This window comes from Vollenhovia emeryi, unplaced genomic scaffold (assembly GCF_000949405.1).
Source record: "Vollenhovia emeryi isolate VEMERY1.0 unplaced genomic scaffold, V.emery_V1.0 DF939139.1, whole genome shotgun sequence".
NCBI lineage: Eukaryota > Metazoa > Arthropoda > Insecta > Hymenoptera > Formicidae > Vollenhovia > Vollenhovia emeryi.
The window spans coordinates 1,427,050-1,453,903 of NW_011967227.1; the positions used below are offsets into that span (position 1 = coordinate 1,427,050).

At 35.6% G+C, this 26,854-nt stretch overlaps 3 protein-coding genes across 3 annotated transcripts in view; 1 reads left to right on the forward strand and 2 right to left on the reverse strand.

The window, feature by feature from the left end:
• The window catches only part of LOC105567268 (protein numb), a 59,730-nt gene extending 36,553 nt beyond the window's left edge, over positions 1 to 23,177 (reverse strand). The window contains exon 1 of the mRNA XM_012021991.1: positions 22,683 to 23,177. The gene's annotated coding sequence lies outside the window, so the exon portion shown is untranslated. The remainder of the gene's footprint in view (positions 1 to 22,682) is intronic.
• Positions 432 to 2,742, forward strand: LOC105567266. The gene is made up of 4 exons (XM_012021986.1): positions 432 to 554; positions 738 to 884; positions 1,856 to 2,119; positions 2,325 to 2,742. Exons 1-4 carry the CDS (start codon positions 510 to 512, stop codon positions 2,523 to 2,525), a joined length of 657 nt encoding a protein of 218 aa, XP_011877376.1. The 5' UTR covers positions 432 to 509; the 3' UTR covers positions 2,526 to 2,742.
• Positions 23,178 to 23,909: 732 nt separating the features above from the next.
• LOC105567270 (cytoplasmic dynein 2 light intermediate chain 1) lies at positions 23,910 to 26,820 on the reverse strand. Its single transcript, XM_012021993.1, has 7 exons — positions 26,524 to 26,820; positions 26,067 to 26,184; positions 25,898 to 25,999; positions 25,320 to 25,646; positions 24,825 to 24,982; positions 24,442 to 24,685; positions 23,910 to 24,320 (listed from the first exon to the last, which is right to left on the reverse strand). Exons 1-7 carry the CDS (start codon positions 26,538 to 26,540, stop codon positions 24,249 to 24,251), a joined length of 1,038 nt encoding a protein of 345 aa, XP_011877383.1. The 5' UTR covers positions 26,541 to 26,820; the 3' UTR covers positions 23,910 to 24,248.
• Between the last annotated feature and the right edge of the window lie 34 nt (positions 26,821 to 26,854).

Below are 26,854 nucleotides of genomic sequence, written 5' to 3' on the forward strand. Positions count from 1 at the left end.
CAAATATCATTAAGCACGTGACATTTTTTGTGAGAAGTCGTATTCCATAAATCTCTCTCAAAATTTATGTATTTCATTATTACACGACAAAATAGGCTGATCTAATAGTCTTAGTTGCATATTCATATATCCAAAGTATCTAACATTATCAAAACAAACTAGATAATAAATATGGAGCTACAGTCAAATATACTGTAACGATTGCTGTGTCACTCATTGTCAGTACAGACGTTACAGTCCCGAAAATAAATAGCAAAAGTCATAATAATTAATTATAACGTTCCCTTTTGAGTAATGTACTTTGTTCGTTACAACGATTTTTTACTCTTTAGTTAATTAGAATAATTGCATATTGAGGTAAGTATTCGCAGTATGACAAGTTAATTTGCATATCGCCATGATATCCTCTAGAAGTTGGAAGCGAATATCTTATATAAACGCGAATTTTAGTTTAAAGAGAAGAGTGTTCCAGAAGTCTCAAGACGTATTAAGCCAACGTTAAAACAACAATGTCTAAAATTACCATTATAAGTTGCATCATCGCAGCTGTCTGCGTAAGTTTTTCGATTCCAAAATCTAGAACAGTTGTTTGGATTATACAAATTTAACGTCCATCAAAAGTTGTAAAAATTTTGACAAGTTTTATGTGTTATACATTTCTCTATAATTTGAAAAAATTATGGATATATATGGCGCATATGTAATGTATTAATTAAATTATTTCTTTACTTTTCTAGGTTTTCCAGACAGCAGAAGCTGGAATTTTTGATAAACCCGTGGGTTCCCTATTCGGTGACATGCAAAAGAAAGTTACAGATACAATTGGAGAAGTACAAGATCTTGGAAATAAAATACAAAATCGCGGACAGGAAATAGCTGAGGGCGTAAGACTTTATTTAAATTTGACTACAGTAAAACGTAAAATATAAATATCAAATAACGTAAGAATTATTTGATGCCAGTACATGATTAACCAATGTAGAAAAATTTATAGACGACGCTAGATTGGCAAATTTTAACTAAAGACATTTATTGCGAAAAATATTACCACAGCCAGGGTTTGAGCCTCAGTGGTCGAATTGGTGAGACCTAGGCTCGCCTAGGATGTAGAGAAGTCCAGGTTCAAACCCTGGCTCAGGTAATACTTTTCGCAATAAATTTCTTTAATTAAAATTTGCCAATCTAGCGTCGTCTAACAATTTTTCTACATTAATAAATATCAAATCATACTAGTAACTTATGTTTGTATATCATCCCAGGTTTATAAATAAACAATTTTAACCTCAATTTACATTGCGAAGCAAAAATATTACATATTTTTACTTCAGTATTTTGTAAAATACATTCATGAAAGTGGAGGGTCCATATTTGTTATTCAACGATATACTATATTATATTTTTGAACTGAACTACTTGTGTTTAATCATATATATTAATTTTAAATGGCTGATCTATACCAGTCATTAAGAATAAGTAGATAAGTAAAGAGATTTAATCGTTTAGCAATGCTGATAAACATAGATAATTCAGATAAATGGTGTTCATAAAATTAAAGTACAAATGCAAATAATAATTACGCGTACACTCTTACAGTCTCACCATCTAAATCGCATGATTTATATTTTATAAAGTTAACAGGAAAAATTTACCTGCTTCACAAGAAGTATTAAATATGTATATTCAGTAACTGGTGTTTCAAACAAAATTCTAAATAATATATTTTCGGTTTATTTACCTTGGAATGCAATATGATTAGTTCTCATTGTACCTTAAAAAGTTCAATTTCATATAGAAAATTTTAATGCAATAATTAAAAAATTGCATGTTGCTAAATTTTAATAATTTCTATTGACAGGTGAAAAATGGAATTCAACAATCCCAAAAACAACTTGAGACTTCTACAGAATGCACCACCGCGTACAACGAAGGACAAAATGCTATCAATGAAATATTGACGTCTTTTGATACCTGCCTTGAGAGTAAACTGCATGTGACCAGTGACCAATTTAATAACTTTATTAAGGCAGCAGAAAATTTCGAAGAAAGTGCATCAAAGGTTTATCAAGATGGTTACAATTGTTTGGGAACTACGATGACCGCGATTCCATGCATACTTAACGTAAGTATATGTCATCTGATTATTAACTGTCTTAATTCTTAAATTTTTTCATTCTTTTTTGACAATCTGTAAATATTTCTTATAATAATATAAAACAACACTAGTAATATTAAAAAATATACTTTTGTACCCTAATCTATTGAAGACGTTTCTTAAATTATAATTTTTAAAAAACTTTTTAAAAGAAATCGAACACTTTTTTCAGGTATGGGAGCAAGAGGTTCCTCAACTGCGTCCTCTAGCAGAGGAAACTTTGGTGGCGGCAACTGAACTCGCCGGAATTTTCCCGGATATAAGAGAATGCTATGAAGAGTCGTTCCAGAAAGTAGCCAAAGAAGTTGCTCCTAAATTCATCAAAAACGCGCAACAATGCCTCAAAACTGTTCTTCGGCCATTCGCATTCTAAATCATTTATTGATTAATATACTTCAACTTTTAACTATATTTTACAATATACATATATGCACGATATTGTATATGTATATAATATTGTGTTTATTATATTGTAATATGTGACACGTAAATATATTACACATATATTACCACTGCGAGTGTTGTACGATACCAAGATTTTTTCACGTTGCACATATTTTTCAAAATAAAATATAATCAGTAAATAATAACATTTTGGCTGTTGTATTGAAAAACTATATTATATAAATTACCAGTACAAATTTAAAGAGCTCAAATTGATTAATTTTAATACGTTTATTACGCATTTTTATAGATCGTTTAAAATATTATATACTTGTTTGTTAATAGAAGCAAAACTTTGCACAAAAAATTTATTTAAGAAATATAAAAAAACAGAATTTTCAAAATACAATTTGTCAAAAATAATAAGAAAATATTTATAATTAATTCCAAAAAATAAATTTAAACTTCTTATCCTAGTAGCATAGTGCATTGGCTAAACATTGACCTAATATTGGTCATATTAGAAATATGGCCAATATTTCCCAATATAAAGTCATAAAAATGCAAATAATGTATGATAATAATTATATAATATTAGATTTATATTGCAATTGCGTTAGCAAATCTTTAACAATGTAATATGAATATTGATACAATATTAGACCAATATTATTGAATAGACATATTGGTCTAAATAAGAGAAAGCATCCATCTTACAATATTAGACCAATGTTGGAAATATTAGATTTACACACATTATTTCCCAATATTGCGCCAGTGCTACTAGGGTAGATACAATCAGTAAATATAAATGTGTGACTGACAGGCAAAAGAAAGAGTAAAATGGAGGGAGAATGCGAGAGAGTGTTTAGTTGAATAAAAAACCGAAAAACGAATGAGTGAATGAGAAAATGAACGAGAGAATAAAATATTCAAAAGGAAAATATCACGGACTTGTGAACATTGTGTGCGACACAAAACGGTCGGATAGGTGCGGCACGACGACGCGACGAAGAACCGATCAATGTCACCATTGAACCACAACGTTCATATTGTTTTCGTTACAGGAGGCTACATAATAATTAGACTGTAAAAGAAACACTGTTTTCTAACAATAACTGCGTTGAAGTCAATCTGAAGGCACTATTTCATATCTCATTTTGATGAAATTTGTATTCTGTGTTAAATAACGATAATTCTTTCTTCGCAGAACAATATTCACTCATTTTGCGTACATGAAAAGTATTACAAACGTTACGATCGCGTGCAGGAGCAAGTGAATCAGACACCATTGCTCCCCGGTGATTGCCACACGATTATTCATCAGTAATTGAATAATCGTATTAATTATAATAATATTACTCACAGCAGGAAAGTACAAGCAGGAAGAGCAATACGAACTGCGAATGCGTCATAAAAAATAGAAAGTGCAAAAAATAAAAAGTATTGTCAAATAAGTAAGAAATTATTTTTAAAATCGAAAGTGCTATTATATAGTTAATGACTAGTAATTGCTTGCAGTCATTGTAAAAAGAAAATTGTCGATAGAACAAATTATTTGCTATTCTAACAGATTTCATTAATTATTATACATTAATTATTATACACAAGGTGTGCCAGATTTTAATTGCGAAATTGCATCAATGTGTTCTATAAGTAAAAATAACAAAATATAAGCATATAGATTTATGAAAGCGTTATTAAAAAGCTTACAGAGATATAAAAGTGGCAAGATAAAATCTAGCAATCTTACAATTAGAGACAAAGAGATCTTGCCGGATAACCATCCAACTTTATCTACCTGCTTTGTGTTCATTTAGAAAATTAAAAACGTTTACTTTCGTAAACGTTATTCCATCAGTTCTTAGAATTCTTTGTGAAAAATACTTATCTTCTGTACCGTATATATATGTATAAACTCCATGGAATTGTTTAGATAAAAGGTGAAATTAATCCAACAATCGCCAACAACGTCGACAAGAACGACTGATGCTTCGAAATAACATACCAATACAATTATACTGATATCCTATTAATAATAAGAGTAGGTTTCTTTCGTTCGCAGCAATTAATTTTTGTATTGTAATTGCTTCATTTATTAATCATAATTTTAAAACTTCTGTATTTATATAGAATTTATTGGCGCAATTAAAATCTGAGATTCCTCGAGAATTTAAGCGCCTGTACAATCTAGTAAATGTAAGTAAATGTAAATGTATAAATGACAAACAAAATAACGAATGAAATGAAGGGAGAATGTGGGAGTATCTCGTAGAATAAAAAAGAATGAGAAAGTGAACAAGAAAATGCACCCAAGGGAAAATCACAAACCTGTAAGCATTGTGACGAAAGAGAATTAAAAATAATAATCTTATATTTTTTTCTATCTTTATATTGAATATAGTTTTGCAAATTTTAAAAATTAACGAAGAAATCTTGTCATTTATTTTCTTGCCTTGAATTTTAATTATTTCGTTAACTAGCTCTTTCATGCCATATCTTCTTTTAATAACGCGCGCGTTTTATAAAAATTTTTAATAGTCAACACTATTTATGGTAACAAAATTTTTATTAATATAACAAATAAAAATATTTTTTTAAGAAATTTATTTATCAAAGTTGCGAAAATATAATTAGATTGTTTATTGTATTAAATATTGCCACATGTCTCGGTGGTCGAATTGGTGAGATGCCCGTCACGGTATAAGAGACGTCTAGGTCAAATCCTGGCTGAGGTAATATTTTTCGCAATAAGTTTCTTTTCATTAAATTATAGCCAGTTGTGTCGAATTAATTTTCTGAAATTTATTTAACCAAATTTTACTGTCATTCCATGAAACTGATTCTGTAACATTGGATAAATTAGAAAATTGTTTATAATGGCAACATTTAATTTTATATAAAGTCATATCTGTCACGGTTTGCACTATTTTTACAGTAAATCTTTAATTATATGAATAAACATCTCAAAATACTTGTAACTGTTAACAAAGTGTAGTAAGGACTGGCAACAAAGCAAAGCGTGAATAAAGTTCGTCAACCTCCTTTTTGAGTCATATCTTCGTCACTGCACAACGCCTTAGTACAATCAAACCTATCTACATCGCATCGTAGGAATAAATGGTTGCCTATAGCACAGCGCGTATACCTTGACATTTACTCATTACGCTTCTATGCAGAAATAAATATTGCAAATTTCTCATTTAAAATATTATTTTTTATTAACGCTTTTAATAATAAAGAACTGTTAAGTTTTCTTTCATTTAAATAGCGTAATATTTCAAAAATAAAAATAATTATAAATAAAAATATTTAGTTTTCCTTAATTACATTTCAATTAAATGAGATTTCTTTAATTTAGAAATATCATAAAGTTAAACCCGTTTGATGTCTGCATTAATAAAATAATTCACAATTCAATCTTTATTAAAAAAAAAAGTTTCTCGTATTTAGAAAAACCTAGAAAAAAGGAACTTATAATAGTAATTAAGAAAGGTATCTGCTTAGAAATATCTCTTTGATTAGCATATACATATAAGCCCCGTCTAATCCATTTCAAACTGCTATTTGTCGACTCGTTTTCCTAAGTACGGTAATTCTCGAAAAGAAGATGGTGTTCGTAATAATGAGAATATGCGTGCTCGTACTCCAGAACCTTCAGAGATTATGCATTTTTCTTTTTAACAAAAAATTGTATATTAGCACCCTTTTTAATTAATACCAAGCCATGTTTTATGTAATTCAACCAGATACGTTACGATGCTTAACTATTTCTTTCATAAATGGTAAATGTCAAATAAAAAGAATTTAATATTAAAATCTTATTAACGTGCAAAAGTATATATGCAATTTCCTGATAAATACAAGAAACTTTCTAAGATAACTTTATTAATCGCTTTTAGTATTTGTCTTATATGTACATATGCATACTGTGAAAGATATAAAATATATTCCACACGTTCATATTAAATCGGTTAAATTCTTTGATTTTTATAGAAATCTTTTTACTTTTGTAATTACAAATTTTCTACTTGTAATCAAGACTAAAGTATATCTTTTAAACCTTGATAAATATTATTGGTGAAATTTTTTGGCATTACGTATAATCCACATGTTACTTAAAGAGTTTATGCAAATTTTTCTAGATTTCTTTAGATTTAATTCATCCTTGGAAAATTTTTTATTTGATTTCTTTCTGTCATTGTAAATGTACCACTAGGTACGAATATTAGAAAATAAGCACCATATACACATACATTCCACGTCTGCGCGACAGTTTCACGGTATTACCAAGAAGTGTCGTGAACGAGGATGAAACCGCAAATCCATGCAAACCACGAGATACGGTTGCAAAGTCGGCGTCGAGCTGATAAAATGAAAGTCTACTCGCTCGCTGCGTGTAAATGTTCTTAATTCTTGTTAGTAATACAAGAATAGTAAAATAAACTAATATTACATAACAAATATTAAATAAACAAATATTAGGGGATTGTTAGTTTTTTGCTTTGTGAATTATATTATTTTAACAAATTAAATATTTTTCAGTTATCTTGTATATTTTTATCAAACAAAACTTATTCTTCAAATATAATATTAATAAATTACAAATGAAATTGACATCAGGAAACCGTCATAAACAATGAAATTAATGATTTAATCTAATTATAGATCAATTGTTTCTCAAATGTCTATTAATTCAACAATTCATCTGTTTTCATCTATAATTTCAATACATCGACAATTAGAATCTATATTTTGTGTAATTTGAATATTGTAAGAACTATCCTAAATTTTCACAATTTCTGCAAAAAGTATTCGTACTTTTATATAACATATTAAAATGCATAGCTAAAGGTATCACTTATACAATATATCTCAAAGTAACAATTATTCATTTATTCCTCATATGTTTTTTCCATATTTTTATATTACTGAGAGTATCCATATTCCGATATTTTATCAAATAAATTGTTATAATTGCTTTTATCAATTTTACAATTGTGGTCAATTTGGCCGATATTAATTAAAAATGGCTATTATTTGTAATTTATTAATTTTAATTTTAATTTAGTTTGCACGAAATTTCTTCTATAATTCTACAATACGTTTTTTGACATAAATATTTCCTTTATAAAATTTTTTAGATTCTTAAAAAACAAACTGTTTCCAAATCATTAAGTTATCAATATATTATAACAAATAAGATAAAACATTAGAATTTATAGTACACACTGAATAGTTCACCGTCTAAAGTTTTTTAATTTATAAAACTGTCTCTCCACACATAGCGCGTATTTTAAAACAAAAACGTAAACAACCAGAAAATAAAATAATTTAATGTATTATTAATATGTACTTTCCGAAGGAAAGAACGCTTCTCTATCGACGGTATAAGTTCAACAATGCATCCTCATGACAAATTTCATCAACGACTGGGCAGAAGAGCATGTCTTGCGTTACGATCAAAGGATAGTGGCAAGATGGGAAAACGCAAGATAGGAAAAAAAAGTACCACGGATAGTAGGAGTTGCCCTACGTTCCTCTCCTCGACGATCTCGCAGCATCCACCCGCTCCGAAAATCAATACGTGCCGTATTACAGCGGATCTGTCCGCGGGAAGAAAATAGATCTGCACAGTGAAAGCTAATATAATTGTGTTTCGTTGGCATTTTCAAATTACAATTCTCTTATATTTATTAAACCCTTTTACATTTATTATGTAAGAGAAACTTTCATATTTATTAATACTTCTTACATCCCATGCAAAAATGCAAATTCTATTAACTTTTACAGTCAATTTATTCATTTTATTTTGTGAAATCGAATACTATTCGCGATAACTCTTCACATGACATTTTGTTACAAATAAACAAAATAAGTAAATTAAAATATATTAAATACATTGAAGTGAATAAGTGAATCAGGACCGATAAAAGTATAAATCAATTAAGGAATATCAATTATCGATCAAAGCTAGTTTCTCGTAGCTCAATAATATTGTGTGAATTTTGTGTACTTATTCCAAATTCAGTAAACTGCGCGCCAATTTTTTGTCGGTCTTGAAACACAGTTCCATAATTTGTCGAAAACAATAAATTCACATACTTAAATCAATAAACATTTTTGTAAGAAAGAGTAAGGTTTTTTTTATAGCATTTATTTAAAGCAGCAAGTCGTCGATGATATCTTTGTCACTGATTCTGTGAGGTGAAACAGCAAAAATATTAAAGCAAAATTTGGGAATATTGAATCGCCAGTAATTAGTTAACAATTAGTTGAATAATCTGACACAATGTCTCATTTCTGCGCCCATACATTAATCATGCGTTTCTAGAGAAATATAATGTCTCTGTAGCGACACTCTGAACTCCAGTGGGCCTAATGGCATTTGACCACATGCTATACGCCAACTGGAAATTGTAGAATTTACTTAAAAAGGACCAAAACCCATGGCCGTAACGTTGTGTTAATAAAGGGAGCTTCCTGTAGCCAGTTGTGTCGGATTATTCAACCTAGTTGTTAAAAATATTAAAATAACAAAATAGTAACTGCATCGATCAATGTTAATGTGAACACTACTAAATCAAGTTTACAATATCGAAAAAGTAATAAAGAACAAATAAAGCTGTTCGCGTGCCACAGTTGGTACGGTACATTTCTTATTTGTGGAACAGCCATTCACACTATTTTCGTTGGCAGCACATATCTTATTTAATACACGTAATACGAATATATAGTTCTGTAGTTGATAACGAATACTACCTGCACGTAATGTTATAACTTTCAGTAAACACGAATAATACGAGAAAGCCAGAGGCAAATATATCACTCGCGTATATAAAATAAAACAAGCAAGCGAGTACTCACCGCCGACATTCAATTTCAGCAAGCATGAAAATTTTGTAATACGAGGTATGGAAAAACCAGGAGTGAACCGATATTCAATACACATATTATTCCATTCTCAGAAGAAAACTAACCGCAGGTCATTTAGATATAATTCAAATGGTTTCCTTGTAACGCATTCATGCTTTCTGTCCATCTCATTGTTATGTCGATCTTATCTGGCAGCAATTTTGTCATAAATCTCGTTAGAGACAGTCGACATAAAACGTGTTACAGATTGTCGGCAAAGAGATTTTCACCGTCACTCTCTATTTATGTGAATGTCTAGTTTAAAAAAACTGTAGATTATATTTTAATGAATTGCCTCATAAAATGTATGATGTGATAATATCAGATAACAAATATTTTAATGAGTGTCATCAACAATTAAGGGATGTCGAAACGTATAAGATTGAATGTCATTGTTTAAATTGATTGATAATTTAAGTTATAAAAGATTGAAAATTATACATATTTTTGTCATTAAAAAAATATATTCATGTATGGTAGCTACACGCAACTAATGCCTTTAACAATTCTACTTCTGGATTCCCTTCGGTTTCATTCATCTTGATCCTCCAGAGATATACCTGCGTACTTGTTTATTTCATGACAATCATAATTGTGTTTGTGTGAAACGATTTTAACTCAGCTTTAAATAAAAGCTAAATTTCAGAACGTATAATGAAATATTTCAGGAATTATTAATGACTAATTATGCAGATTAGCAAATTATTAATTTAATTTAATATAAAATAAAATACAACAGAAAGTTATATATAATATGATAAAGTTTAATTTTTTATTTAATTCTTTCGATAACAGGTCGCCTCGTTACAATAAAACTCTTATTTTCCGCATAATAATTACCTTTATCATAATTATTACAAAATTAATACCTGAATAGCGGTTTTTCCAAAATATAAAACAGCAATTTTCGTAAAAGAAAAGGTTACTTGATGACTCTTTTTACTTCAAAATCCCCCTTTAATTAATTAAGAAAAGCAAGCTCGATATTTTCTCAATGAAAATAAAATATCAAGAGGTATATGAAAACTCGTACGCAGCGCGCGTTTTACATTGAGAGGTTAAAAGAGATGTCAGTTTATTTTTCGGTTTTGTGTATCCGGGACAGCGCGTACGCAGATCCCGACTATCAAAAATTATGCGCTCGATATACCCACATTAGGAGTATTCGCAAGGGTCAGCCTCGCCGTGGTGCAATGGCGAGGCCTCGCCCAGGAGGAACCGCCTTCATGATCACGGTATCCTCCGCGCCAAGTAAGTTATAGAACGATCTCCTCGGGAGCCGCTTTTAATTGTACTCGCCACTGTTTTTTAAATACGAGAAGGTGTTAACACTCTGCGTCCTCTAGTGGTCGCAATGCAATTATTATTTCATTGATATAAACAACCAAAACTCTATGGCAACGATCGAACCGTTTTATATAATACAAAATAATTCAGTGTCTTTCGCGAAAAGACACGTTTGTTCATTTCTATACGGACAATTCGAAGGGCTTGAATCACCTTAAATAACCGGGATAATATCCGAGGTAATTCAATCAAGTTTCACGTGACACGAGTGATATAACGCATTCTATTTTTATTCTATTTTCTGATTCTATCTTGATTCTATTTACGTCTAATGTCTTTTTTATCTATCCACATGTGTCACAGAGAAAGATATATCGTAGAAAGCGTAACAAGTTTCTAAATTTAATTTTATTTACGATATTTGTGTATTACCAAATGACAACTGACCTAACCAAACAACGTCGTAGATAAAATCATTATAAATCCTTGTATTGTTTAATTTATACGTAGTAGATATTACTTGAACAAATCATATCTAAAAAGTTCCTCGGTTTTCATAATCTTTGTTGAAAGTATTAGACATTTACACTCATGTTTGCAATAATATAAAATGTTTCCCTTCGCAAGTTCTCGAAACTTAAAGAGATTATTTTCTTGTTGCTTCTTCCGGTATTTTCGCGTAATTCCTATAATGCGATAAACGGTTTACATAAAGTTCACATCACGCAGTTTAACAGGCAACGAATTCTCCGGGAATATATTGCTTTGCTAATTTGCACTCTCGTGCCAGATCGTTTCGGCTGTTTTAATTGCAGGACTAGATAAATAAATAAGCCTAGAGAGCTGAAAGCTATGACGCAGGAGGAAACAGCAAAGCGATGAACGAAAATGTAACGTACCCGATCCACCGTAAATATTTATGGACCCACCAGCTCTTTGTACCGTTTGGAAAGTTTATTTACAATCCCACGTTATGTATAGCGAGAATGAAGAGATTCCTTTTCTTCTCACATCCGTGTGTGAAATTTTAAAAATGGGCTATTTTGCAAAGAGATTTTTTTAAATGAATTATTTCGCAACGAGACCATTGCTGATGGGACATTACTATTAATCACTTTATTAAGCGTACAATTTTTTACAGAATTTTGTGTATAATAACGCAACTATGCAGAGGACCTTAAGCATTTTATTGCCTATTAATTATAAAATAAAATATACGATAATAACTCTATTATGTTGAAATAAGGAAATTCGAAAACTCTCGTAAAGCTAATGTAAAGTATAACTTAAAAATGGCTTTTTGATACTTTGAGACGATAAACGTAGGATCAAGTTTTCTCGAGAAAGCTTCTCGAGTTTCCATACATTGCTGCGATGGCAGAAGTAACGTTTGTAGTCTCAACCATCTCTTGGGCGTCTATTGAATTTTCTCGATCGTTGTGAAAAGTTCGTTGGGAGAGATAACGAGATAAAGATTTGAAACGAAAGTTTTTTGTGTTTCGATTCCTTGCAGAAAGAAAAATTACTTGGCACATAACATGGACACAATATTGCTCCTTCGTTTTGATAAGTAAAGTATTGTCTGTTGCGTACATAAATGTGCACGTTTATATTTTTATATTTGTAAATAATTGTATTTTTAAATAAATTTATATTTTTTAATAATTTAAAGAAATGTGTAATGTAAGGAAAAAATTCAATAGAATAAGACCCTTGAATAATTTACTATAATAAACCCAATAATAATAGGAAGTAACGAATCTTCGCATCACAATGACTACCAAAACTTATTCTCTCAACTTATATTAAAGAGATAACATTGAACATCAGGAGTGAGAATACTGTAGATATAATCAAAAGAGAAAGGAACCACGTAATATGAATTACTGCCGAATGAAAACTGTCGAATTAACTTAAGTCAAACACATATATTCGTAGACGATCACGATGCTATGTAAGAAAGGAAATGGAGTAAGCTCGCGATAATTCGCGACTATTCACGAATACTCAACGAAAATAACGAGGCGTACGTTTTCTCCGTTGAAAATACGATTTCAGCAAATTCACGTGTGTGCGCGACCTTGAGACTCAATAAAGCTGCTTAGACATTCGAGCCGAAGGTAGCGAGGTGTCTTCATTATTCAGTTTCGCACTGCACACGCTTTTACTGTGCAACACTCAGAGACAGCAAATTTGCGTAATACTAGATCGCAGGCTAACAAGGTCAATGCTTTACGGAACACACGTTTGCGCCATTCGTCAGGTATTATCCGTCAGAAAGAAGACGCATATTTTACTTTTTCTCACGTTATAAAGTGCGTGCCACGAATTCAGAGATAAAAATACTTTGCGTATATATATATATATATATATATACATATATGTGCGAGCCATAACGTATTCGTTAAATCACCTGCTACAATGTATATATGCGTCTGTACAAATCTGTGGTACTAAATCCTACTTCGCCGTATTATCAAATCGATATTGCGGATTAAAGCCTCAAGCTTCGTTCGCGTTGTCATATCTCGTGTCCATTTGATCAGAAGTACATAAAATAATATTTCAGCGCTATCTAAATATTGATACACGTTTGCATTCACAGAAGCTTTCCAATTTGTAATTCAACGTATTCAATAATTATTTGTAATTTATTTAAAGATATGGCATCTCCTAGAATTTAGCAATTACACATATATTTTTTAGATCAATTTAATGATGTTTAAATAAATTCGCCTCACTTCGCAGAAGTTTTGCCAATTTGTAATTCAATGCATTTAATAATTATTTGTAATTTATTTAAAGATATAGCATCTCCTAGAATTTATTAATTACACATATTTTTTAGATCGATTTAATGATATTAAAATAAATTTGTTTCACTTCGTAGAAGCTTTCCAATTTGTAATTCAATGTATTCAATAATTATTTGTAATGTATTCAAAGATATCTCCTAGAATTTATTAATTACACATCATATTTTTCAATTTAATGATGTTTAAATAATTTGTTTCCTCCTCTCAGTTTTCGTTTTTTTTCATTTTCAAATTTTATTTTCACTTAGCTTCTCCCCGCAAATTTTTGTGTATAGAATCTAATCAGATTCGCACAAACATTATTCTTCAATTATTTAAAACAATATTGTGCGATATGTGTTTATATCGCGGAGTATGATAAAAGAAACAGAGTGAAACCGATTTCGATTTCAATTTCAATTTGCAGAATGCATTGCGCGCGACTGCGTCAACATTAGAACTCGATATATGCTGAGATACGACGATTTAGCCACGCGAAAGGGTTACATCAGGCTTTCCACGCGAATCATCAAGTTTTAGAAGAAACCGTTCGCCATTAAAGTAAAAACGTCAGCGACTTCTGCGTTACGTGCTCCGTATGTACCAGCCTGTGATATTGATTTATCGACAATTTGATGAACTTATACGCGAAATGCTCGAGGCCATTCAGGAAGAGGAAAGGGAGAGAGGCAGACGGTCTCGCCCCGCGCAGCTCGGTTACCGTCACGCTCTTACGATTAGGCGGCAATGCGAGAATGCCTTTCGTTACGTAAACACGTGAGCGAAACGTAAACGCAGATCTGTATACGTGGAGAAGCCAGTAGTATTATTTTCGCGAAACTCAGGTGACAAAGGGTGCACCGTGTTTCTCCCCGGTGAAAACGATAACGAAGCCAGTCAAAAATTGCGACGAGCATTGTTCGGTACGCATTGCGCGAACCCGACACGTGGTGTTTCACTCCGGGAAATTTCACGCAACATTTTCGTGCTAACTGCGCACCGCGATGTCACATGTCGAACGATCGTTTTGATATTTGGAAAACAGTTAGGAGTACTGCAGAAAAAACGCTCTTATCCGCGGCAAAACCCGCATCAGTCCCGTTTAAGTTCGTTAAATCCCGGTTTCGATCTATGTAGTTCTCGATGTTTCGAGTATTATATACGAAGGGTTATCGAGTTTCGAGAATCAACGTACGCTGAAACGCTGATACTGCGTTGCAGCGTGCCGCGAATAGCTGTGTCTTTTGACGCGGTAACGTAGGAAGCGCGGACTGCAAAATAAATGTCATGTGTAAACGTGGAGACACCGCATCGCGTCACAACTAACGTTGCTTTGAAATTATTACCTGAATACAACGATATCCGTCGCTTCAGTGAGAGGCAGATAGCAGCGAGCTATTTCACTCTGCTTTCTCATATCGGTATTGCAAATATGTAAAATAAGCGACTGGCCTCTTCTCAAAAGAATCAATTAACTCTACCAAAACACAGACTGCTCGCTGCATTGCTTCTTTTCGCCGATCAAAGTAAAAGAGTTATTGTCAATAACAAGGAATTGCAAAGATAGAAAAAGGATGCAAGCTCGTCGCACTTAACCCTCTGGCTACAATGTCAATTTCTTTTGCGACGAAACGTCACCGCAGTGACTCTTTTCTGCATTTCGGTACCTCGAAATTATTTAAATCTGCATTTATTTCATCGAAAGAGTTCGTGTTTTACAGTTGCGTTCCACGGTTGAGCTTTACAGACAGTGATACAGCCGCTCAAAAGTTAATTTAGCTAATCCAATAACGGAAATTGATTACGTTTTATTAGTTCATTTTAAAATTTTTAAGAAATTTACCACGTCTAAAAAAATCCGAGTATTAAGTTTTTCGTTATGTATAGAAAAACATAAATAATGTAATATTATAATAGATAATATAATATTAAAAATAACGACCTTAATCTCTATAAATATATCTGAATAAACCGAACCCTTACACAAAAAAAACTTCAAACCGATATCTCAAAATTTACAGAAGTTGTAGTGTCCACGCCAATTTCAACAGACACACATACTCGTACACATAGGCATTTTTATCTAAATGTGATTTTTCAACGTTTTGAAACATTTCTAACACATTGGTAAAGAAAAATAAGACTAAATTTTTTTCACGAAAACAAGGCTTCTTCTATGAGGAAGCAAAAATTAATATTGTATGAAAATGCTATTGTGATATAAAAAATTAACATTGCATAATAAAAATATTAAAAATTGTACGAAAATAAATCAATTAATTTTCACCAAGTAAAATTTAGATAACTGAAATAAAGTATTCGAGCAATCCCTTTTGCAAAGATGATTTCTTGAACATCTCAAAACAGCGTGTTAAAGCAGCACAAACGTCACTTGCGCCAAGATAACGAAATGATAACGGAGTGAATGAATAAGATATAAACGATAAGGTGTTTCATCTTTAAAAAAATCAGATTCAATCACGTAATATAGATATCCTTCTAAAGAAGACGTGTCTTCTAAAGACATTTTTCCAATATTCTATATATCGCGCCGTTATGTACAAACATTTTGAAACAAGTCTCCCATTAAGAGACAACTATTTAAGTTTTTGGACAATCACTTGTAGAAGTAATGACTCATTACAAGCTACTCCTCTCGGCCGTAATACCTTAATTATCGCGATCGCATAATAAATATTTGTTATTGGCACGAGCAAACAAAAAATACGTGACAGTGCTGACAGCAGCTGCTGAAGTCAGTGGTGATTACAATCGAATACAAAGCTCGGTCGTCGGCCGACAATATCCAGACTTAGATTATAGGGAAAAGGGAGTGCCTGAGTAAATGTAAACTTGAGATGCCAAGGAAGGGCTCCAGCCAAGCGTACAGTGATTTCATACGGAACATCGCAAAGTATTGCTATGCCATCATGCTCTGTTTCATTCAAAGATTTCCTTTCATGGTATCGGGACACTTTTGTTTTGTACGTGCTCTATCGCTGATAAAGTTAACGACGCCTATCAAGACTAGACCGGTAATCCGAAACTAGTAAACACAATCGTAGAAAGGCGTAAAAATATAATTAAGGTGCTCTCCCTGTGATCAAAACAACTCTGTATAAATTCTGTTATCATAGATCGCCTTAATTACTTTATCATAGACCCTATTTGAGACACATTTTGATATTTAACACACTACGATTGAAACGCGCAGTCTATTCCATATTGTTTAAATTGCATGCGAAATAAATTCTTACGAAAAACATATCACAAGTAAAGTGTTCAAAAATAATATTTATAAGTTAAAAATATTGTACCTTCTTTGCAAACTCAATATTGTCCAGGAAAATTAACAGTACAAGTGTAAAGAAAATATCATAAGATTAATAGATCTATCCGAGTTAAAATAAAACGGCAGCCGCAACTACGGCGATTTAAACCTGCATTTTAATTCAGATGAAAGCTACGAACTAACAGCCCCGCTTCTTTGAAAGGCCGGCGTGCACCGTTGCGCCCTTCAAGGGCGCGCTTCACGCTCTCCGGCTCTCGCCTAGGACAACGAACCAATTGTTCATGGGGTAACGAACGTTTGCTTCGTTATGGAACATAATTGTGCGGATCGCCACGTGCCGGAACGTGCCTTCAACTGCATTGAAAACGCCGACGCGGCATTAATTCGTATGCAGAAGTGCCAAATAATCAATATCGCTTGAGAAAAATCCTAAACCTTTCTTTGGCAATACGCCAAATTGTACTATTACAAATAAAGTTTTGATCGGCATCAAATTCGCGCAAATAACACTAGGAAGATTATAAATATTATATTTATACAAATTTATGAAAAATAGTCTATAATTAGAAAAATGTGTAATATATTTTAATAATGTATAATTATTAAAAATGCTAATGTTATTAAAATATTCGAATTCAGTTTCTCAATATTATTGCAATTATAATTTTTTAAATAATTCTTTCACTTTAGAAAAATATCGTTGACGCCGTCGGATGCCATAATTGCCGCTGGAAAAGCCCGAAAAGCTTAATCAGAAGACACGCGAGACACTAACGCGACAAAACGTCGACCTTGAGCGAAGCAACATCGCGAATAATGCGGCTGTTAACTTGCAAATGCGGCGGCAGATAACGCCCTTCTTTGCTACCATGTTCGGTCAGGTTCGAAGAACCTTTCTTTCGTAAGACACTACCACCAGTGCCTTTCCCTTACTAGCAATACCGGCTGAACACTCGAGAATTATTACATGCACACCTTTCCTCAGCGTGTGGGAGGACATCTTGCTTAATGACGGCGAGACTTCGTTTCAGACGAGGGCACACGAACTCTCTCTCCATCTCGAAGAGCATGCAAATACGTCATTTCCCGGTAGACGCACGTAACAAGCGCATTAGATTTAATGAAAGTGTGGTAAGTCGTATAGTTGCGCAATAAATGCAGATCTCATTGTAACAATAACTTTAACGTTGCGAGCGATAATGGGAGAAACCACGTGAAAAAGTTACATTTCTTTGACTTCTAATCTTTGCAGGTAACACTATCCAAAATATATCTTACTTGCGAGAGTAAAATAAATATTTTCGACTCTTGTACAATGCCAAACGTAAGCCTATTGAAAGTATCTTTACCTAATCTTCATATTGCTGCTCTAAATTTAAAATGTGGTTGCCCCAGAAAAGAGGGAGAAAAGGTGCAAAAATAGTACATAATCGCGGAATCAATGTTACCAGTGCTCCGCACTGTGCTATTATCTGCAATGTTGCAAGTCACGGAAGTAACGTCAGAAAAACCCAATAATTACTCCTATGCCAAATTGCTTCGTGAAAGAGCTTGTTGTTCTAACATTTGATAAGCTAAGTCCAATCATCTGATTAGCCCGTAACGCTGGCTGGTAGATTTTCACAGCAAACGCTTTCTTTAACATCTGTTTGCGAAACAAATATCTAAGAGAATAAATTAGATATTTAAAAAAAAGGTTTTTAAATATTTATGTCGTCAGTAACGTTCGTTTCCTATTTTAATTTTTTGAATATTGCACACAATCCAAGTTATCTATTTTTCATGTAGTATTACGCAAGAATTTGCTCTTCTGTTCTTTTCATTTATGCATTAATCGCTGCGCAAACGTGAAATAATGCAATAAAATCGTATTCCCCTTCCTTCAAATTGTTTTATCTCTCAGTCAGGTCGGTTACGTACAAATATTTCAATATTTCAGAGTACTCTGTTATTCATTACGTAAAGAAGATTAATAGCTGAAATCGCTAAAGCGCTTTGAAAGAGCTGATGTCCAGGAAAATACCGCAATAGCGTGCGACCTGGTGGCCTGGTCCCGCCAGGTACGTATCCACATTTCCCCCTGTGTTCCTGCTCTCCATGTGCAATCTCGCATTTGTTGACTTCGCCGACACGTTCATCGTGTCGCACCGGCGCGCAGTTCTACCTACGATCGATAGTCTACAAGAGAGCCCGAAATGATTCCCGTCGCAACGATATACATGCGGGCAACGTGACGTCACGGCAAAATAATCTACGTCGCAGAATCAAATTCGCCGGTACGAAGGCCAGGGTCCTGCACTGCCCCCGAAAGAAGAACAAGGACGCACCGTCGGGGAGCGGCGAGTTTCGATTGGTCCCTCGGACGACGTTAAGATCGATCGTGAAATGTGCGCGGTGGAAAAGGAAAATCGTAGCTTAAACGGTATAGTATACTGAAACAGCTCTAATTACCAAATACGTCCACTATCCAAGAAGCCTAACAGTGGTTTCGGTACGTCACTTAAAAAGCAATTGTGGCAAAGACAGAGGGAGAAACGAAAGAAATAACACCTGGAATATTTCGACTCGAATGATGCAGCTTGGAGAAGTTGATTTCGGGTAAGGGAGGAAGGATGCGCTCTGAAACAGGAATTAAAAGTGTACCGGGCGACACGCCGAGCCACCCGCAGGGAGACCAAGGTCGACAGGATCATGAAAAGTTTGGCGACTGAATAAAGACCCGACGGGGCTAAATACGAAGGGGAAAATCACGAAGGAGAAAGACTGCGGGAAGAGATCGCGTCGCCGTGAAGATTTGGAATATGCGGTTCCTCAGCAGAGCCTGGCATCGAGTGAAGAAGACAGAGAACAAGTTGGAGTCCACCGAGAGCACCATACGAGGCACACGATCGCTATTTTGTTACGACGATTCCTCCAGAATCTCGTTTCGCCGAGATCAGTCGATCAAGTTGGAAAGGTCAATCGCGAACTATGCGGAAAGTGCGGCATTAAGGATGACCTCGGCCTATGAGCCGCACAAAACTATATGCCTCTGTTGTATGTTTCGCTATGACGCATGAAAGAGACTACGTATAGTTAACAGCAATTTTTCATGACCGGGACAGACCGATACTTGGGGATACAGTGATCGCACAGTGAACCGTTTTCTCAAATACATTTGTACGCCTCTTGACTGATTGCGAGACGTTTATATTAATAAAATATTGTTATCAAACTACCAAGCTTCAGCGCGACCGAAAAATGGCACCTTCTCCAATTAATCGCGTTATTAAAGTGTGACGGCAAAATTGAATGAAATTGAATGAACTCGCGAAGACTGCGTTATTTTTAATACGATGAAATATGTAACACATCGTCAGGTATAAATTTATTGCGTGGCTAAATGTCCGGCCGTAAAGCAAAATGCGGGAATATGATCGAAACAAACGTGTCCAGCTTTTAAATCCATCTATTGAACCACTCCCGATTCTTCTACCAAGATGAGTCGTCCGTTAGTGCTAAATTTAGTTTACTTCGTTTCGGTCCACGTATATATAGAAACACTATTTGTAAAAGTGGTCGCGGATCGCTATCCTAGAATTAGTTGAACCAGTTTATCGATGCGGCACCTGAATGATTTGCAATATTAAGAATGCACTCTTCTAGCAAATACGATGGACTGACGTTTCATCGTGTGAATTTTAATTTGCTCGCTGCCTCGCCTTGATTGAGACACGTACAATTGACTTGGGCAAACTAATACTTTTCAAATCTCTTGTTACTCGGTGTATCTTCGTGGAGACTATATGCACTGAAAAAAAAAGTTCACTACCGTAGCTAAATCACGATTTGCTAAAAATATTTTGCTGCCGCAACTAGAAACTTCTACACCACAGCCAACGGTTTGCTGTCACACTTAATACAATAAGCACAGTCGCAAAATATTAGCTATCACAACTAAATATTAGCTGTCCATATTTTAGAACTGAAATTTAGTTGCCACATGCAGTTTTTGCGACATTTTTTCCGTGTGGAAATTTTCACTGAATCGGCCGAAGAAACACATTAGTCAAAATAATTAATAAAAATGTTCAACGCACGGAGGGTTGGAGTGAACAAAGAGCAAAATCGTCATCATACAGACGCGCCCGGCTTAGTGTTCAAAATCTGTTGTAAGAGCAGACACGTAATATCCGGTCTCAAGTGATCTTAGCACGTTCGCTTAGGCACTCGTTCATGCTCAAAAAAATAGTTATCTTTTTATATCACAAAGAAGAGGACAGAGAGAGGAGAGGATAAAATGGAAAAAAAACGAAAGAAAAAGAGGGAGACTGCACTGTCATGGAACTAGTTAACGCGAGAAACGATTATTAACGCGATGACCGAGGCTGTGATAAAAGTGTAAGAAAAGGCGTTATTTTCGAAACAATTTGACTGTACTAGTCAGAGAAATGCAAGTGGACAAAGAGCGCAAGTTCGTAAGACAGTATTCTGCGTCAGGCAACCATGCGCATCGAAAAGTCGTCAAACGGTATCTCTCGTGTACCGACCATTTAAGCTTATCGTTAATTAAACTTCGTGGAAAGAGATCGGAAAGTCGTTGAATTTGCAAAAGAATTCTCTTACGCGGGGCACGTTCTCAGCACTCAATCGGGAGACACGATCAATAATCGGTGACAATTAAGTATTAAGAACGTGACGTGCGACGCATACTCTACACTCGGACGACAATGGCGTTGTTTAACAGTAATTTTTTTATGTAAACACACGCAGTAGAATAGACACTTGCATTCGGAAGAAAGGAAAAATACGTGGAGACTGCAATAATGTAGAAAATCACGCGAATCGAGTTCCATTAGAATTGCCAAAGTTAAAGAGACCTGTCCCGAATTGCAGGAAGGTCCGGATTTGGCTGAGGTGACATTTTTCGCTGATAAATTCTCTCCTGAGATTTTAATACAATTCTTATCAGCGTCAAAAGTCAAATTGATTTAATTGATTGTTTCATTCGAGGTTTCTCGAGTTGAAAAAGCACAGAGAATTCGCAATGTTGTTATTAAGCTACGAAGATTCAGCTCGGCCGAAAAATGACACCTTCTCCGATTAATCGTGTTATCAAAGTGCCGGCTGACGGCGAAATTAAATGAAATTTAATGAAATCGCGTGGATTGCGTCATTTTTACACAGCACTCAGGAAGGAGGATTATCGCCTTGATTTCCCAACGAGATCACAGTCTTAGCAAACTTCCCCAAGTTAGCAGCGATTCCCTTGGCATGATTTCTCGAAAAGAAAACTACGCAGAGAGCACCGGCGAGAAGGAGTCTCGTCGGCGCACGATATACCGTTCGGATGCGAAAGCGCGGCCGAGCGGATAATCCCGCGTGAGGACCTCACGCGTGGCCGGAGCGCGTTGCGTAAATCGTGCACGTGCACGCGTGCGTGGATGTCATCGATCGCCGATTCGGCCGTACGCGCGCCGTGCCGATTCAAGATTCGAGAGATCCGCGCCGGAGGAAGGAGAGACGGCGAGATATATACCTGCCGGAGAGAGCGCGCGGAGGGCGCGTTCACGGCGGAATCGATAACGCGCGGAGGAAGGCGAGCGCGTCGCGGGGAGGCCACGACGACGACGTCGACGACGACGACGACGACGACGATCGCGACGCACGTCGCAGGTAAATGGGTCGCGTGACGTGAACCCGCGCGCGCGCGCGCGCTGGCGTTCTCCAACGACGTTTGGCACCGATTTTCGCGAGAGCGATGGGAATCCGACCGGTTTCCTCCGTCAGCACCTCTCGTCCCGTCTCTCTCTCCCCCTCTCCTTCCATTCCTCTCTCGCTCTCGTCGCACGGAGTTGCTACATGTCTCGCAACTCACCTGACTACACCTGTGCGCCGCGGCCGTTCTCCGGAAGCGACGTCCACGGTCCGCGGGCGCGTAAAAGCGATGTCCGGTCCGTGACACTCAAACTGTCAAACCGCGTTAACGTTCGCGGCGCGTGCGACACCGCGCGTAAGTAAGCACGGAACGAAGAACCGGGATGAGACGGAAGGAGGGCGGTGATAAGGGCGCCGAAAGGGAACGGGAAGGAACGAGCGGGCGACGCACGGAAGAGGGAAAACGGAGTGGAGGGAATGGGGAAATAGCGGGAGAGAGAGAGAGAGAGAAAGAAGCGCGTGGCGATTGATTGGCAACGTGCAATAATTAGCGCGGGAGCTGGTCTCGCTCGCTCGCGATAAGACAAGCCGACTCTCTCCGTCACTCTCGCGGGGGAGGAGGGCGGCGACGTCCACAGAGCTCGAGGAGAGCACTCGGCACGCGCGGCTCTCTATCGCGGCGGCATTTTCACTGAGGAAACGGCGGCAAGGAAACGAGAGAGCTCTTGGTGTGCGCGAGAGACCCCCCCCAGCCGGAGCCCCGTTTTCGTAAATGCTCGGATCGCCCTGCGCGTATCGGGAGCGACCGGAGCCGGGATACGCATGCGCTCCCATTCACGGCGGGCGCGCGCGCGAGCGCGAGCGCGGCGCCTCTTATCAGCAACAGCGTCACGTAGTCGGCGCGGGGGCGCGGGGCGCGCGCGTTACCTCCCTACCACCCTGCTGGCCGCCGTGCGTGGGAGGGAAAAAGAGACGGGGCTTTTCGGCCCGCCGCGATGGAGGGAGAGCGCGAGAGCGCAGCAGGGGCGAAGCGGGTCTCGAGAATACCCTGAGTTCGTAATGTTCATCATTTTTCGGGGGGAAGGGGGGATTTCTTGGAATAACGTTCGCTCGGAATGGAGAATGATAGTTAATTTCATTCTCAATTCAGAGAGTATATGAATAGAAATGAAAGGAGGGAGGTGGATTGCAGGTTTTTAAAACGCGCTAATTTCCTTTTGGAGAAATACCGAATTAAAATGCCAGGAATTTCTCCGGTTCCCCTTCTACACTTTTAATTCTGTAAGAAAGGCTCCCAAAAACGCGCGAGAAGAAGCACAACGAGGAGAACATCAACGAGGTACAGAGAATTCAAACGTCGAAAGGATGATACTATTATTTTGTATATCCTTAAAATGTTTCTTCTAACGAAATATACAAAAATGCATAAAATTATTAACGAATTATATCAATCATATCTTCATATATTTGTCATTTCTCTCTTCTTTGTTTAAAGGGAAGAGATGTTACTGTTACAAATCTTTTCTTATCTTAATAATTTATCTTGCTTTCAAGAAACAAAGACCACCGTTTTTCTTACCTTTAATTGCAGGAGAAAATGATACAGCCTCGAGATGCATTATAATCTTAAGAAAAAGACCCATTGTCAACATAATTGATACACGAAATAATTCTTGATCGATTCTGTACAATACGGCTTAAAATACATATAAATTGTTAGATAAATTATTTCCCCTTGCTGTTGCAGTATCGCAATGTAAATACACAAAGAAACTACTTGTGCTCCCTAAATTGGATCGGGCACGGGAATTTTAGGCATACGGCCTTCCATCATATCATTCAGCAGTACGCTGATCTCCTGAAAGAAAATAACCAATTTAGTTTACTTGTGTAACGCGTAAAATTGACCAATCTTCTAAACGGGCTAACATTTATTAACCATCGAGCCAAGATAATGAACATTGAGCAAACACGCGTACCTCTTCCCGCTGCATTCTCAGTCTGTCGATAATAGGCTCGTTAAAGTTAGGGTCGTTACTGGGATCCTCCAAAGTACTTTCATCGCTCCTCGACACTTGCGGTATACGTGAAACGTAGATCTGCTTGATAGTGTCTAAAATTGCCGATGGTCTCGTTTGGGGGAATTGCAAATCGATTCGCCCGAAGGAATCCACGCCCGCCGGCATCATTAACGGTTTCTCATAATCCGTACACTTGTCCTCCCTTGCAGTTCATTTTGGTAAAAGGACACAAAATTTATCACAAGTATAATTTATAAGACATAAATGAGCTCTTGATAAACGTTGAAAATTTATTAATAATCATGCAATATTGCGAGCCAAGTTCCATCAATGAGACTTACGGAAATGCAGAACCAAATCCGTAATGGGACAATATATCTTTGAATCGTCGTATGAGAAGTTTATCTTTAGAGGAATAATAATAAAGACTCGCACCCAAATTATGAGCTGTCGCTCTCAGTATCTTTCCAATGAATTCCTTTTTACTCGAATCAAATTCCTATTGCAAGTCAATGCACAGAAAGAAATAGATAAATTACAAGTGTTGTAAACAATAAATTTATTTTATTGTTTATAATAATGTTAAAACTGTACAAAAATATATAAATTTTGCTAAAGTTAACAACTTATACATATACCTACTTTAATGCTGGCTTTGTTTAAACTTAAACTTTTAATATTATCGAGTTCATAGCAACACTAACATTTTGAAAGTAAAGTCATTGTAACATTTGTCAATTTCGTTTTTACTACAAAAAAACGCAGAAAAAGTATGCACTATCTCTCTCTCTCTCTCGTTCTTTTCACAATATATAAAGTACATCTGTATGAAATACCTTGAATTCATCATAGCGTCCACCTATAATGCACAACTTCATTAAAAACGGGTCAACCCCACGTTCCAATTCTTTCTTTCTATCTGCTGCCCTTTTATCCCGCAATTCTTCACTCGTGTTAGAATCGTAACTCATTTTCAAACCATTTTGTATTACGGAAAGGGCCTCCTCAAAGGAAGACCATAATTCCTCCGGTCGCGATAAATCTAGCATTATTAATAACACGGTGTGATGAGGAGAATGTGTTAATGTAGAGCCCGTCATCGCAACAGATACCAAAGAAGAAGCCAAGTGGCCCACTTCCCACACGTGCACTATATTTTTCACCTGCAGCAGCATGGTTAGAAATGTAGCTCAATGTTTAATTAGCGAACATTTTGATATATATATATATACATATTACAGTTTTAATTGTAAAAAACTATCACGATTGTTGCTAAGTAATTTTACTCTTGTAAGCAAATAAATTTATTTTAAAAATTTCGAGCTGACATATGTTTGTGATTCTTCAGTGCAACGAAATTAAGATCTATCATTCATATATTTTCGTAGAAATACAGTTGCTGTGTGCCACTTACTAAACTTTTCACAGTTTTACGGCCAAATGAATAATCCATCGCTATAGTTGGTTTTGGTCTCTCGTCTTTTTCAAGAAATCGATACACCATTGTTGTTTTACCCTAGAAATGCAATTGAAGATGCAAAGTACGTCACGTTATGCAGTACGCTCCTAATTTCATCACTTACAACTCCCTTGCTGCCAAGGATAATAATGGATCGTTCGTGAGTTTCATTTGGATCAGTCTTACGTCTATTTTCTTCTTCTACTGCGAGCCGTAATGCAGTTTCTCGCATAGACTCCACGCTAGAAAGTTAATTTTATCGTAGCTAGTTTTATAATGTTAAAAACATATATTACGTTAGCTGCTATAAATAAATATTGTAAATAAAGAAGGGGAACAATTACAGATTTACTGAACTATATCTGCATTAAATAACTACAGATAGAGTTTCCTTCCTAGAATTATTTATTTATCAATTATCACTGCAAAATGAGCAACGCTAAAAAGTATTTTTATAAATATTACTCACTATCTCAGCTCTCGAGATTATAATTATTTTAATAATATATTACAATAATACATGTTTTTTATACAAAGTTATAACAAATTCAGTATATAACATATTATAATAAATTAATCACCGATTTTCTGCAGACATTGTTTTTAAAAAACAGGATGGAGAGTGATATTGAGGACTGCAGTTCTACTCGCACGACTCCATGTTTCTTCAGGTTATGGATATGTTTTACTTTTTATTACCATGGAGACGAGGCAAAGCGATCGTTTGAGACGCCCGCTCCAGTTTGACGTAAATTTATAAATTACTAAGTATAGAGAGATAAATGTATCAGTGTGCAACATGCGTGAGAACATTTGCGTATACAATGTAGTGCAACAGAGCATAGTCGGTCCCCAATGCATGTAGCTGTTTAGGAATGGACGGTGAATAATTAGTTCCTGTCCAATCTTGGA